This window comes from Eriocheir sinensis, chromosome 45 (assembly GCF_024679095.1).
Source record: "Eriocheir sinensis breed Jianghai 21 chromosome 45, ASM2467909v1, whole genome shotgun sequence".
In the NCBI taxonomy this organism is placed as follows: Eukaryota; Metazoa; Arthropoda; class Malacostraca; order Decapoda; family Varunidae; genus Eriocheir; species Eriocheir sinensis.
In genome coordinates, this window is record NC_066553.1 from 6,375,567 (window position 1) to 6,390,820 (window position 15,254).

The following is a 15,254-nucleotide window of genomic DNA, read 5'->3' on the forward strand; positions in this document are numbered from 1 at the left end:
TATGCAGGTAATAGTTATCGATTCAATCTCACGGAGGAATCGCCGTTTTACCACTGTTACATATTCCAGCGATATCCCATGAGTCTGCGCAAGCGTATTACCACAGGCATCAATCCGCCTCTTAAGTCTCCAATTGTCCATGTCACACAGCTATAGAGACAGGGAGAACAAGCGACTTGAAGATCTAGATGTTCGTCTTTCTGAAGAGGTATCGACAACGCAATATATCCGCAATGAGCTAGTTCTTAATTAAGCCTTCTTGACGAGACGTACCAGGGTAAGTGAAATTTTCCAAGATATTAATGGCCTTGCCCCACGCTTGAACACTGTGCTGTTATATGATGATGATAAAATGATGGTTAATATAGGTATGTTTGTGAAAATAATAATGATTAGGTGAAGATGGCAATTGATAGGATGAGAGGATGATACTGATGCAAGTTAGAATGAAGATATAATTCAGAAAATAGAAATTGCGCAACCGGCCTCTTGCAGACTCCTTATGTTCTTACTATATAGATAAGTGTGACAGCGACAATACAAGATCAGTGACAAAGTATAAGCAAACATGAATAGGTGAAAGAAACTTAAAAATAAAACACTTCCTTGTCGTAACATTTAGTTCACTCTACATGAACTTTCCCCCTTCACCTCCGCAGGGCAGGGAGCCAAAGAAGCTACGGGTTGGTGCTGGCAGGTCAACACACAAATCCTCTATCAGACAGGCTAAGGCCATCGTTTAGAGAGGAAGGGAGGGGGAGAAGGTGGTTGGAAGTGGAGGGCGGAGAGAAGAGGGAGAGAGAGTTATATATGTTTGCGAGAAAGGACCCGAAAAGTAGAGGGTAAGGAGGGAGAATGAGTAAAGGAGACGCCGAACCAGAGATCCCAGAGGAAATTTCTAAAGAGCTTATCGTCTAGGGAAGTGTGTGCAGGCGTGTGCGGGTGTGTGTGTGTGTGTGTGTGTGTGTGTGTGTGTGTGTGTGTGTGTGTGTGTGTGTGTGTGTGTGTGTGTGTGTGTGTGTGTGTGTGTGTGTGTGTGTGTGTGTGTGTGTGTGTGTGTGTGTGTGTGTGTGTGTGTGTGTGTGTGTGTGTGTGTGTGTGTGTGTGTGTGTGTGTGTGCCGGTGTGTGTGTGTGTGTGTGTGTGTGTGTGTGTGTGTGTGTGTGTGTGTGTGTGTGTGTGTGTGTGTGTGTGTGTGTGTGTGTGTGTGTGTGTGTGTGTGTGTGTGTGTGTGTGTAATTCCAGGAACTTCAACTGTCTGTACATAAGCTCATACAGGTCCCCGTCCATCCACTGTCAGACCTTTCCCCGAGAGAGGCGGAGAGACGGAAAAGGGGGCCAGTTTCCCTCACTCCTCCATCACGGAGCAGGAATAGAAGACAGGAGGGAGGGAACAGCGGACGCGGGAGTCTGACAGGGAAGCAAATTAAAAGAGGCAGGAGATGGGAGCGGAAATCGAGGGAAAGAAAGGGAGTGGAGCGGGACCAGACGAGGAAGGGTGTGTGGAGGAGACGAGAGCGAGAGGTGGATGGTTGGCGTTATGGTGTTGGTAGGAGGAGGAAGAGGAGGAGGTTGCTATAGTTCATTCACTGGGTTGTCACTTTCATAATCTGAGAACTAATTACCAAGCGACGGGAGGTACACAGCTCTTAGTAGGAGGAAGAGGGGGAGGTGGGACAGGAGGAGGAGGAGGTTGCTATAGTTCATTTACTGGGTCGTCACTTTCATAATTTGAGAACTAATTACCAAGCTCTTAGTTAATATAGGGTTGCAAATAGGTCGTGAGGTCAAACCTTAACCTAGTAGCTGCAGGGATCATGTTTCTCAACCCGGTAGCAGCGACGGGCCAAATTTGTGGCTTTACCGTGTAGCAGCGACGGGCCAAATTTGTGCCATGATATAAACCCCCCAAAATAGATGATACATAATCTGATCACAAATACTTTAATATATATTATGAAATGGTTTGTGTGAGGGGTGATTTTTTCTCATTTTTCTCGCTTGGAGGGACCATTAAGAAACATGATCCCCCTACGCGTTAAATCAAGAGCAAAATCGAACCCTTGTCTGTGCAGTTGATTTTCTTTTATTAGAACAGAAATTCTCAAAAGGAAGACTTACAAAGGAAAGTGCTGAGTTTTCTCCTTCCTTACAGATCACTAAGGAAGTGCCACATATCCCGCAGCATGACAGGAGGGACCAAGGCGAACAGTGGCTCCGAGACGCTGGAGAGCACAGTCGGAGGAAAAGACGCACCGTTAACAGAAAGATAGAGTGTCCGTTGTCCTGTTCTGAAGCTTGTTGAGCTGTGTGGTCACTCGGCTCAGGATGTCATTCACCAGAGTACATGAATTAATACGAAAACACTCTCAAACATTCTCCTTGGAACATTTATTACATCAACGCTGCTTTATTTAGTAAAATGACAAATAATACAGCAATAGACATCAACTACATTTGCAAGTTGTATTACCAAAAAGAAATACCAGGCAATGTGAATAAATTTTTCAGCTCCATTTACAAGTAATTTTTCTGAATACATTTTCTCAATTTTATATTTCCCTCTTTCCCGCCATCACAGTCTCCCATTTGATCCTCCCTTGCAACGCACACGCCGCCCCGCCCTTCGTCTCGCTCTTTCCCGGTCGTCAGGACTACAATAATGACATTTTCCTCCTTCGCCTCGACACAAACACCCAAGGAACATGCAGGCACTCACTCCTCGCCCTTGTCTAACGAAGGACAAAAGGACTTATAGCTTTGTTGTTGGTAATGAAGGTGGCGGTGGTGGTGGGGTGGCGGTGGTGATCATGGTAAAAAGGGAAGGTTGGCAGACATATGAGAAAACCTGTCTGTCTGTCTGTCTGTGTATGTGTCTGTCTGTCTGTCTGTGTATGTGTCTGTCTGTCTGTCTGTGTATGTGTCTGTCTGTGTCTGTCTGTGTATGTGTCTGTCTGTCTGTGTCTGTCTGTCTGTGTGTCTGTGTCTGTCTGTCTGTGTCTGTCTCTGTCTGTGTCTGTCTCTGTCTGTGTCTGTCTGTCTGTGTCTGTCTGTCTGTGTGTCTGTCTGTCTCGCCCCTAAGCGCACACACACACACCACTCTAGCTACCGCCACACGTCACCCTCAGGCTCGGCTTAGCGGCTGGGCACGGCGGAGTTACCCACGTCAGTAAAGGCGGTTAAGTCGACCTAAATCTTGCCTCTAAAACCCAAAGCTAATGGCGCATCTCGCTGATAACGCGCCGAGACTTGACTTAAAGCATCGGGAGATTAAGTTGCCCGTAACCTGAACATCGGATTTGCTCAGCGGACCGGGAGGAACATGGTCAGACCCTTCTCCTCCTTCTTCACACGACACGCCTCTTCCTCTCTATATACGTCCTTCTCGTCCTTCACCTTCTCCTCCTCTTACCTAACGCTCGTACTCATCTTCCTCTTCCCAGTCCTCCTCCTCGTCCTTCACCTCCTCCTCTTACTTAACGTTCGTCTTTCTCCTTCTTCTGCTCCTCCTGCCATTTGCTGAGCACACGATAAGATGTCAAGGCAGCGTTAGTTTTTAAAATACTAGCTATAAAAAACTGCGGAGCATCAAACTTTCTGACGGAAGGGAGAAATATAGAGGAGAGGAAGGAAATGTAGAGGTATATAGTGTAAAGAAGGTGAGGGAGAGGAAGAAGAAAAACAGAAGAAAATGAATAAAGATAATGTGAAGGAGAGGAAGAAGAAATAAACAGAAGAAAAGGAATAGAGAAAAGGCGAAAGGGAGGAGGAAGAAGAAACAAACAGAAGAAAATGAAGAAAGAGAAGATGAAGGAGAGGAAGAAGAAGAAACAAACAGAAGAAAATGAATAAAGAGAAGATGAAGGAGAGAAGGAAGAAGAAACAAACAAAAGAAAAGGAAAAAAGATAATGCGAAGGAGAGGAGGAAAGAAGAAATATACAGAAGAAAAGGAATAAAGAGAAGGTGAAGAAGGGGAGGAAGAAGAAACAAAAAGAAGAGATGAAATATGAAAAAGAACGAAGAGGAAAAAGAAAAATGAAGACGACGAGAGAAAGAAATGGAGAGAAGGAAGATGGAAGAATAAAGAAAAAGAGAAAGACGAAGGGAAGGAAGGAAGGAAGGAAAAGGAGAAGAGGAGGAAGATGACGACGACGCAAAACAGGAGGCAAAAGAAATAAGTAAAGAAAAGAGCAACAAAAGCAGCAGGAGGAGGAGGAGGAGGAGGGCTTGATGAAAGGGAAGGATCTGAGAGTGGAAAGGACGAGAGACTAAAGGGAACGTAAATTACTAGGAAATATAATGATAGGTGTGTTTCTCTCTCTCTCTCTCTCTCTCTCTCTCTCTCTCTCTCTCTCTCTCTCTCCTTCAACATAAACTAGTGCGTGGGAGAGAGGAGGAAAGGAGAGAGGAGAGGAGAGGAGAGGAAAGGAAAAGAAAGGAAAGGAAACGGAAGGAAAGGAAACGGAAGGAAAGCGAAGCGGAGGGAAAAGGAGAAGAGGAGAGAGAAAGGCGGCAAACAACACTACAATAAAGAACAAAGGTGAGCAAAACTGAGAAATTGGATGTGGGAGACCAAATAGGAACAAGACAAATGTTACACCCCGGAAGAAAATGGGAAAAAAGAGAGGCTGGAACACCGGACAGAGAGTGGGAGAGAAGACAAAAAAGAGAGTAGGGCAACAGGAAAAAACAACCGGGGCAGGAAACAGCGAGCCAAAGTGTGATTAATGGGAAGAGAAAGTAGGCTTAGGCGAGAGGACGGGCGAGGTTTAAAATGGAAGAGAGGATGGAATCAAGGTAAGGAGGGATACTTGTGTGTGTGATCGTCATTAACATATAGCCGGATCACGTGCTGGACTCGCCTTGCCCTTTCCAGTCAGTAACCTTCATGAAAGAGCTTGGTTCAGCATACCGACTGATTAATGGGTACGGATGGGACTCGGCAAACACCCCTTTCCGTCGTGGAGGGGGGGGGAGGAGGAAGGACACGCATGCCCGTAGGAAGGAAAGACCACCGGAGGGGAAAGAAAAGTATGTAGGGAAGAAAGAAAAAGGCAGGAACGCATGTAGAAATGAATGTCGTAAGGGTAGAAAGAAAGGTTGAAGAACGTACATGAAAGAGGGAAGGGAAGAGGGGGTAAAAAACAAAAACGGAAGAAAAATAATGGACAGAAACAAACATTTACAAAGAGTACGAGGTTGGATGGAAGGAAAGAAAAAAGGTAGAGAGGTAACATAGCGGAAAATATTAATGAGTGAAATGAGACAAAAAAATAATGTTTAGAAAGAAAATGAAGTAAAAATGTAAGGAAGGAAATAGTGAAGAAAATTAGGAAGGTGGAGGTCTGACATAAGGTACGACTATTCAACATTACATGAAACAAATGATATAAATAAAAGACTTACGCTGACAAGCTCGTGTCTAATCCGCCTCCCTTTGGTTATCTCACTCAGCTCAGAAAAAAAAGAACGAGAAAGTACAAGAACATGTTTTATTCGCAAACATTATTTCAAGTCCAATAGAATAGGAGGTGAATCCAATGACATGATAAAGTAAACTTATTAACGATACAAGCAGCGCCACACTCGGCCACCCGGAAATCTGTCTAGGAAGTACTAGCCCTGTTTCGGAATTTCGGAATACAAGTTATTGTTTGAAGTCAAATGCCCAAATACAGGACTTACTGGTCGGAAAACAAATCAATATATTACCCATTCTTAGTAGGTTTTAAGGTCTGCGTCGATATTATGATAAACATGGCCACTGCAGAGCGAGTGCAAGCGAGCTCGTATCTACTTCGTGAACGGCAGGAGGCAACAAGAGAGGTTTCGTCTCCTGAATATTTAGCTTCAGGGCTGTATTTTGCTTTCTAGCATTTTATAGTATTTTTTTTTACAATAAAGGAGACAGCTCAAGGGCACCCCAAAAAATTAAACAATAATAAAAAAAGCCCGCTACTCGCTGCTCCTAAAAAGAATCCAAAGAGGTGACCGAAAGATGGGTCAATTTCGGGAGGAGAGGTGTCCTGATACCCTCCTCTTGAAAGAGTTCAAGTCGTAGGCAGGAGGAAATACAGATGAAGGAAGATTGTTCCAGAGTTTACCAGCGTGAGGGATGGAAGAGTGAAGATGCTGGTTAACTCGTGCGTAAGGGATTTGGATGATAAACACCTATCCCATGTTATCCGACAACACTCAGCTGTCACCTTCTTCTGTGTGTACTGAACATCCTCGGTCTATGAACATCCTCGGTCTATGAACATCCTCGGTCTATGAACATCCTCGGTCTATGAACATCCTCGGTCTATCCTTGTAACTCAGAATCTGAGCTGGAAACTTATCATTTCCTCTCTTACTAAATCAGCTTCCTCGAGGTTGAGCGTTCTGTATCGTCTCCGACAGTTCTACTCCCCCGCACAGATGACTTCTATATACAGGAGCCTTGTATGGAGTATGCATCTCATGTGTGTGTGAGGGGGGGGGGGGGGGCTCCACACACACACACAGCCCTCTTGGATAGAGTAGAGTCTAAGGCTCTCCCTCTCGTACTGACAGTCTCCTACCTCTTGAATTACGCCGCAATTTTGCATCTATTTCTATCTTCTACCGATATCCTCATGCCGACTGCTCTTCTGAACTTGCTAACTGCACGCCTACTCCCCTCCAGCGGTCCCGCTGCACTCGACTTTCTACTCAAGTTCATCCTATACTGTCGAAATCCCTTATGCAAGAGTTAACCAGCATCTTCATTCGTTCATCCCTTTTACTGGAACAGTCTTCTTTCGTCTGTATTTCTTCCTGCCTACGATTTGATCTCCTTCCAGAGAGGAATATTAAGACAACTCTCTTCCCAAAATTGACCTTTCTTTTGGCTACTTTTTTTTTTGCCTTTGAAATTTAGATGTAATTCCTAAAGAGTTAATGATGATAAAGCTTTGTTTTTATAACTATGAACATTAACCAATAAAGGTATACATAAAAGGCCCGTTCCTTGATATGATGAGTCTCCTTTCGCCTACACCCCACCCCCCTTTTTTGCTATAGTTGCCAGATTGGCTATCCTAACTATTAAGTTTATATGACCTAAATCTCACCTTATTTTTTTACAGGTTTCGTGTCATGGTTACAAACCCAGCAACAACGAATGCTAATGGTAAATGAAAATGTGATCATGTAGCTAAGGCGCATAAGAACGTTCATAGCTTTGTTAATGGCTCCACCGCGGACATAAGGTTTATTGCCGCCGACATCACTCAGCCTTACTTCATCTCCCCAACAGGTAATTTCCTCGTCTTTATGGCAGCCAGGAAGATAAGAGAAGAAAGGAAGAGGAAATGACAGGAAAAGGAAACGACAAAGAGGAAAACGAATGAAGGGAGGAATGAAGCAAGGAAATGTTACAAATAAAAATAAGGGAGAATGGGGAGATGAGAGTAATGACGTGAGGAAAGAGAAAGGTAAGTAAGGAAAGACGAAGGGAAGGAAGAAAGGAGGGGAAGAAGGAAGGAAGCAAGCAAACAAGCAAATAGCAAATGTGGAAAGAAGTAAGTAAGTAAGTAAGGAAGGAAGGGTGGAGGGAAGCAAGGAGGGCACGAACGAGGCAGCAATATGAAGGCGCCACAAAAGCGGAAAGTTTCAGCGGCACGTTATTATTACCAGATGTTTGGGCTTCGCCATGGCATTCTGGACCGCTGATGGCCAATTAGAAAGCGAAGGTCATAGCTTCACGAGGCGACGATCCACGCCCGACCCTGGTTACGTGATCCCCTCACCTACAATGATCCCCTCACCTACAATGATCCCCTCACCTACACAACTTTACCTCTGCTATATACTTGCGGTGTAACCCTGAAACACTAACCTCGACGTGACCTGCGGAGAAAGCATTAGCTGATTCTGTTATACTTTTATCATCGAATGTGGTCTAGGTTGATACTAGGATAGCTATTATGTTATATAATGGCATTTTTTCACCTATACGCCAACTGGTTTCCCATGTGGAATGATCTAAAGTAATAATTTCATGTATTTTTTTTTCAAAGTTAAAAAATAAAGCAGCTACTAGTCCACGGTGGCCATAGAGTGGCAACTACGGCGGCACTTTTTTGCACTGCTGGCCGGGTGGACGGTCCCTGAGAGACGGAGGAGGCCTAAAGGGTAACGACTAAAACTACTGACTCACCCAATAACAAGAAAACTGGAAAATTGGGGGGTGGGCAGCATCCCGTCTCTAGGGATGTAATATGTCCACTTACCTAGTTGTGACAATTAGGAAAGCCACTCCACAAGTAAGAGAGTGCCCTGTATACCTGACAGGTGAATCACTATTTGTACTAACCTTTTTACGGAGTGCTCAGTCTTCCTTGAACCTCAGAGCTTGAACTGTTGCCGGTTGATCTGTACTGGTTGCTCCAGCTTCCCCGTCCTCAATATCCCAAAGCCCACTCTTCCCACCCAGCTATGCACCGAGTGCCGCCGCGGTTGCTGCCCCAGGCCACCTGAGGCTCGGGATCTCTTTGTTCTTTGAAAATCCATAACTCTGAAACGAACATTCATCATAAAAACTGAGCCACACAGTAGCAGAAAGGAAAACAAATCACTGTGTGCCCACCTGAGACTGACTGCTTTTTGTTATTTCCAGAAACTTTGAAACGAAAATTTTTCCATGATACGAATTTAGAGGTAACTTGATTTTCTTTGGACAGTGTAAAGATATGAACTTATAAAATGAAAATTACAGAATAAAAGGTCCGATCCCTATATCAATGTTTCACTCTTCCAACCTTGTTCCTTTTCACCCCCTCTCTACTGCTTGCAGCTCATCACAAACCTTACTAGTGACCATTTTTTCGGCAAAAGGTTTATATGTTTGACAAAGGAAAAAAATTATCAAACATAAGCAATGAGAAAAAATAAGGGTTCAGATAATTGGCAGAATTGATAAAACTTGACAATAAAAATAAAGATATTCATAAATCTAACGACGATCAGACTGAATCAATTCAAAACAATGGCAAGAGCATAAATGTATCTAAGTGAAGAGTGGGCATTGGCAGATATTAGTTGTTTCCTCTAAAATATGCAAATACAAATTGTTACAAATAATATGCAAGAGGTAATTCGAGATGCGGCAATATACTTTTTTTTCTATATATAAAAGAAATGTTTATGCTGCGTCCTGTTTTGAGTTCGCTAAAGCTTGTCTCCGCCACTCCTGCTGCCCCGTCGCACAAGACGATCTTATCTCACTCCTATAATTATAACCCTCATAACTATCGTGTTAACCTCAATCTCTACTGTCACCACAATTCAACCACTACCAATAGAAAATCGCAATGTGATTAATTAAAAAAAGAGAACAAGGATACATAGGGGGCGATGGGATGAAGCCCGACGGTACCTTGTTTACTAATACACACACACATCCTCCGAGCGTACCTATCAAATACTCTGCTTGCTTCAAAACTATTATATTAACAGCATTATCACTTGTTTAGGATTATTATTCAAGTTTTGTTTTAAATAATCCTTTAGCTATCAAAGTCCTGGACACAATTGCGGGAAGGGGTAAGCATGTGTTAACAATTATTACTTAGCAGAATACGTTAACTCAACATAAAAATGGTCTATACCTTCACTGCACGTAACGGTTTTAATGGTATACAACTCACGTTCGATGAAGATCAAGCCGGAACAACGATAACAATGAAAATAGAGGCACAACGCATTAGCGTGACTTTTCGCTCTCACCATTCCAAGACAACTGATCACGGAGAATAGATTCGAACTGTGACGTCACCACGAAGCCTCTGTTTCGAGGCTCCGATCACGCTGCGGCCACGGTGGCAGCGAACGGCGTGGACCACATAACTGTTATCCTTATCAAAGAGTTATTTTTTTATTGTGCGTGATCTGTTAGTTACTCTCCACTAATATCATTTTTCCCACAGTAGCCCCTCCTGCCTTTCACATAGGATTAAATTTTATTTATAACTAATAACCATCTCTCTCTCTCTCTCTCTCTCTCTCTCTCTCTCTCTCTCTCTCTCTCTCTCTCTCTCCTTTTTCATTCTTTCCTTTCTCTCATTCTTTCTTTCTATCTGTTTCTCTCTTTTTCTTTTTTGTTTTCCTCTTTTTCCATTCTTTCTATTTTTCTTAATTCCTTCTTTTCTTTCTCTCATTATTTCTTTCTTTCTCTTTCATTCTATATTCCCCTCTTTTTTTTCTCCTCCTGTCTCATTCACGACGATGGTTTGCATGATTTCAATTTGAAAAAAAAAAGTATCCAAGTGGTCAGCGTGCTAGGGTGGTGAGCCCAGGCACCTGGTTCTAGTCCCACCAATGCAAGCTGACAATTCTTAACCCTTGCCGAGTGGCGGAAGATTACCACATGCTGCCGAAATCTTCAGTCAATTCCAACTTCAGTGATTTCCTTCAAGTGGTGCATCGGGGTGGCAGGATGGGCCAGGCAAGAGTCATACATCACGTCAGCCACTATAAATAAGATTCGCCTGCGCAACTAACGGGCTGGGGTCATCCAAGAGGCTCCGCAACCTGCCAGTGCTATAGCCAACACATAAAAAAAACCGTATGGTAGATAAACTTATAAATCAATATTCACTCAATTTTCTAGTCGTGAATGCCTTTTACACACACACACACACACACACACACACACACACACACACACACACATTACATGAAATTGACGTGTTTATCGTATCCGTTAGTTTAACTTTGACAGTTTGTGAAAATAGTTAAACTCGTGTAATCATTGGAGAGAGAGAGAGAGAGAGAGAGAGAGAGAGAGAGAGAGAGAGAGAGAGAGAGAGAGAGAGAGAGAGAGAGAGAGAGAGAGAGAGAGAGAGAGAGAGAGAGAGAGAGAGAGAGAGAGTGTGTGAGTGTGAGTGTGAGTGTGTGTGTGAGTGTGAGTGTGTGTGTGTGTGTGTGGTGTGTGTGTGTGTGTGGTGTGTGTGTGTGTGTGTGTTCTCTAGCACGCGCTAAGTTTTTACCATAATATAATGTCATTACTATTCATATTCCTTGATTAAAAACAAATATTTTTTTAATGAAAATGTTTGGTCCGCCACAAGAACACGCCTTAACATAAGTTTTGGCCTCGCGCCGCTGCCAAACATTCAATGCATATTCCATGTTCTGCATTTGTATATTTATATCAGTTTAATGCTGGGTACGAAGTGTAGGAGGAAAAATAATCGTCCTAATAAAAAAAAAAAAAAAAAAATGTTAGTGGCCTTCGTTGAAACTTGAAATCAGTAATTTTTTTGTTTGTTTTGTTTTATTATTCACTACGGCCATGTTAAGGTGTGCTGGTGCGGCCGCGGTGATGTGCTGCGAGACGGTAACGACCTTGGAGCTGAGTGTGTGGACAGGTGAAGCACCACAACCATCAACAACAATAGCCACACCACCAACAACAATAGCCACAACCACCAACAATAGCCACAACCACCAACAACAATACCCACACCACCAACAACAATAGCCACAACCACCAACAACAATAGCCACAACCACCAGCAGCAATAGCCACACCACCAACAACAATAGCCACAACCACAAACAACAATAGCCACAACCACCACCAACAATAGCCACAACCACCAACAACAATAGCCACACCACCAACAACAATAGCCACACCACCAACAACAATAGCCACAACCACCAACAACAATAGCCACAACCACCAACAACAATAGCCACAACCACCAACAACAATAGCCACACCACCAGCAACAATAGCCACAACCACCAACAACAATAGCCACAACCACCAACAACAATAGCCACAACCACCAGCAACAATAGCCACACCACCAGCAACAATAGCCACACCACCAGCAACAATAGCCACAACCACCAACAACAATAGCCACAACCACCAACAACAATAGCCACACCACCAGCAACAATAGCCACACCACCAACAACAATAGCCACACCACCAGCAACAATAGCCACAACCACCAACAACAATAGCCACAACCACCAGCAACAATAGCCACAACCACCAGCAACAATAGCCACAACCACCAGCAACAATAGCCACAACCACCAAAAACAATAGCCACAACCACCAACAACAATAGCCACAACCACCAACAACAATAGCCACAACCACCAGCAACAATAGCCACACCACCAACAACAATAGCCACACCAGCACCAACAACACAGACCTACTAAAGACAGGTTAAAACAGAATTATACTCCTCTAGTAGCCGGACCCCGCCCAGCACCAGCACGGCAGCCTCCACATTGCGACTATATAGTTACATGACAGCTACTCCTGCTTTACGTCCACCCCTACCACCACCACCATTACCCACCAAAACACCAAGGCCAACACCCTCGCCGTTACGCCACTCCTACACCACCATCACCACAAACACCACTGCTACCATCAATAAGCCCCACCCACATCCACCACCACCAACTTCGTACACCATTTATCTCCTAAACCACCACAGTAAGACATCAATACCAACACTCCACCGACACTGCTACCACCACCAAGTCCTATTCCCCAACTAGTGTTATTCCACCTCACCACTCCATCACGTTCCTCATTACTATCAATTTTACGACCATCAACGCCACCACCACTTCCGTCACTCAGACAAATCGTTTTAATAGATCCTTAAGCTGAGCAATGCATGTTTTAGCTGCGGTGACACTACAGGGGTTAAAAGGGGAAATAAATGATTAATGGCAAGATTTAAAGCTTAACAGGACGCCCAACACCCAGTGTGTCGGCAATATCATTAATGTTAATTAATAAGTTTTTCTTTATCAACTGCAGAGTACGCTCTCTCTCTCTCTCTCTCTCTCTCTCTCTCTCTCTCTCTCTCTCTCTCTCTCTCTCTCTCTCTCTCTCTCTCTCTCTCTCTCTCCTTTTTCCGTTTGATTGAAGACCGACTCGGCTTTTCCTTCTCACGATTTTTTCTTTTACCACAAGCTACAAACGTCATCTTTCCACCTGTTACCTAACTTAATGTAGTCATGATGCAAATACTAGAATGAGAGAGAAAGTAATGCACGTGTAAATAAATCAACGAACGTGATAGACCTTATAAAATTCGAAAATCACAGGTTCAAAGGACGAACTCTGAGACATCAAGAGAGTTCCTGTGAATTAGTGCAGCCGTGAAGCCGATCCGAGGCCAATTAACGGCCCTGGCGACGCGGCCTTCCTGCTTGTTTGCCCTGAAGCCCCGCAACCCAGGCGCCGAGGCAGCAGCCAGCGGGGCGTGCTGAGCAGTGGAGGTTAGTGGGTAGGAGGTGACGCAAATAGGGAAGACTGCCAGTAAATGTTCCTCCTCCTATTATGCCGGTCTGTCTGTGTGTGTGTGTGTGTGTGTCTCTCTCTCTCTCTCTCTCTCTCTCTCTCTCTCTCTCTCTCTCTCTCTCTCTCTCTCTCTCTCTCTCTCTCTCTCTCTCTCTCTCTTATATTTGCCTGTGCCACTGTGCCTTTGTGTCTGTGTATGACCGTCAGTGTCACGTCACATTTCTATCTAAGTATGTTTGTCTGTATGTATGGTTCTTTGTGTCAATTTGTCTTCTGTGTCTGTCCATCTTCGTCTTCGTGTTTGATTGTGTTTATCTGTCTTGCTAGCTGTATTTGATACACATATATGCATGTATACCTGTGTCTGTGTCTATCTGTCAGGTTGTCTATGTCTCCTAACTATATATGTTTATCATTGCGTCTGTTCCTGCCTGTCCGTTCATCTGTCACTTTTTTCCCGTAAGCGCCATGTTACGTAAACTATCTAAATACTAACCCCACCTAATATCGCTGTCCATGAATTTATCTAATATATTTTTGAATGTGACAATTGTATTGGCACTCATCACGTGACTACTAAGCTATTCCACTCATCCACCACCCTGTTAATAAACCAATTTTTGCCTAAGTCCCTGTTGAGTCTGAATTTATCCAGTTTAAAACTATTACTTAGTGTCCTACCCGGTTCTCTTACCAACAAAACTTCATGAATATCCCCCTTATTGAAGCCCTTCATCCATTTATAAGCCTCGATCATGTCTCCACGCACCCTTCGCCTTTCTAGAGAATGCAAGTTTAACTGTTTGAGTCTTTCCTCGTATGGCAAGTTTCTCAACCCCTGAATCATCTTAGTCATCCTCCTCTGCACCGATTCTAACATTTTGATATCCATTCTATAGTAGGGTGACCAGAGCTGAACCGCATAGTCAAGATGAGGTCTAACTAATGCTAAACATAGTTTGAGGAAGACTTCGGCGCTTCTGTTGCTTACGCTCCTTGAAATAAATTCCAGTACCCTATTTGCTCGATTTCTAGCTCGAATGCATTGTGCCCTTGGACGAAGATCAGAGCTCACTAAGACCCCTAAATCCCTCTCGCACCCAGACCTGCTTATGAGAGTGTCATTTAAGCAATAGCTATGAGAGGGGTTGTTCCTACCTACACTCAGAATACTGCACTTCGCTACACTGAACTCCATCTGCCATTTATCCGCCCAGTCATACAATCTGTTTAGTTCATCCTGGAGAATACTAGCGTCCTGATCAGACTCAATTACTCTACCGATCTTGGTATCATCTGCAAACTTACTGACATGACTACTAATTCCTGTATCTAAGTCATTGATATAAATAATAAACAAAAGTGGACCTAATACCTAACCTTGTGGGACCCCACACGTAACACATCCCCAGTCAGATCTTTTACCATTGATTTGCACTCTTTGCTTCCTATTGCTAAGCCACGCCTTGACCCAGGTCAAAACTTTATCCTCCGTGAGCGTGTAATTCAAGCAACAGTCGTTGGTGAGGAACTTTGTCAAACGCTTTACTAAAATCAAGATAGATTACACCATAATTTTCATCTGTCTACCGCCTCAAATACTTTATTGTAGAAGGACAAGAGATTGGTGAGGCATGACCTACCTTTCGTGAACCCATGCTGCGAGTCGTGAATTAAGCTATGTTTCTCTAGATGCTCCAGAATGTTCCTGGCCATTATGGACTCCAGCATCGATTATATATTGGCTAAATTCAAGAAGGAAATAGAAAGAACATTCACAAACAGGATGGTGGGTGAGTGGAACAAACTGAACATATATATTGTTGGTTAAGCAATTAAAAGCGTTCAGATGATTTTAGAGATATATCTGGATGGAAGGGAAATATGTCACTTGACCCACTATCAGCGGCTGCCATGTGTAGGTTATCTGACCTCTTGTAGT

The 15,254-nt window shown here is 43.6% G+C and overlaps 1 protein-coding gene and 1 long non-coding RNA gene across 4 annotated transcripts in view; one reads left to right on the forward strand and one right to left on the reverse strand.

The window, feature by feature from the left end:
- Positions 1 to 2,863, forward strand: part of LOC126980680 (uncharacterized) — a 98,353-nt gene extending 95,490 nt beyond the window's left edge. The window contains exon 3 of one of the 2 annotated variants that reach the window (XR_007733458.1): positions 660 to 732. Coding sequence is in view for 1 of the 2 variants with exons in the window: in XM_050830810.1 (XP_050686767.1) it covers positions 2,155 to 2,272 (118 nt within the window). In the remaining variant the exon portion in view is untranslated. Of the gene's footprint in view, positions 1 to 659; positions 733 to 2,154 lie in introns of those variants that run through there. The other variant, XM_050830810.1, reaches the window with a different exon arrangement.
- Positions 1 to 15,254, reverse strand: part of LOC126980681 (uncharacterized) — a 211,668-nt gene that overhangs the window by 6,770 nt on the left and 189,644 nt on the right. Inside the window, exons 1-2 of one of the 2 annotated variants that reach the window (XR_007733461.1) lie at positions 9,672 to 9,764; positions 8,339 to 8,539 (exon numbers count right to left, since the gene is read on the reverse strand). This is a non-coding gene — a long non-coding RNA (uncharacterized LOC126980681). Of the gene's footprint in view, positions 1 to 8,338; positions 8,540 to 9,671; positions 9,765 to 15,254 lie in introns of those variants that run through there. The other variant, XR_007733460.1, reaches the window with a different exon arrangement.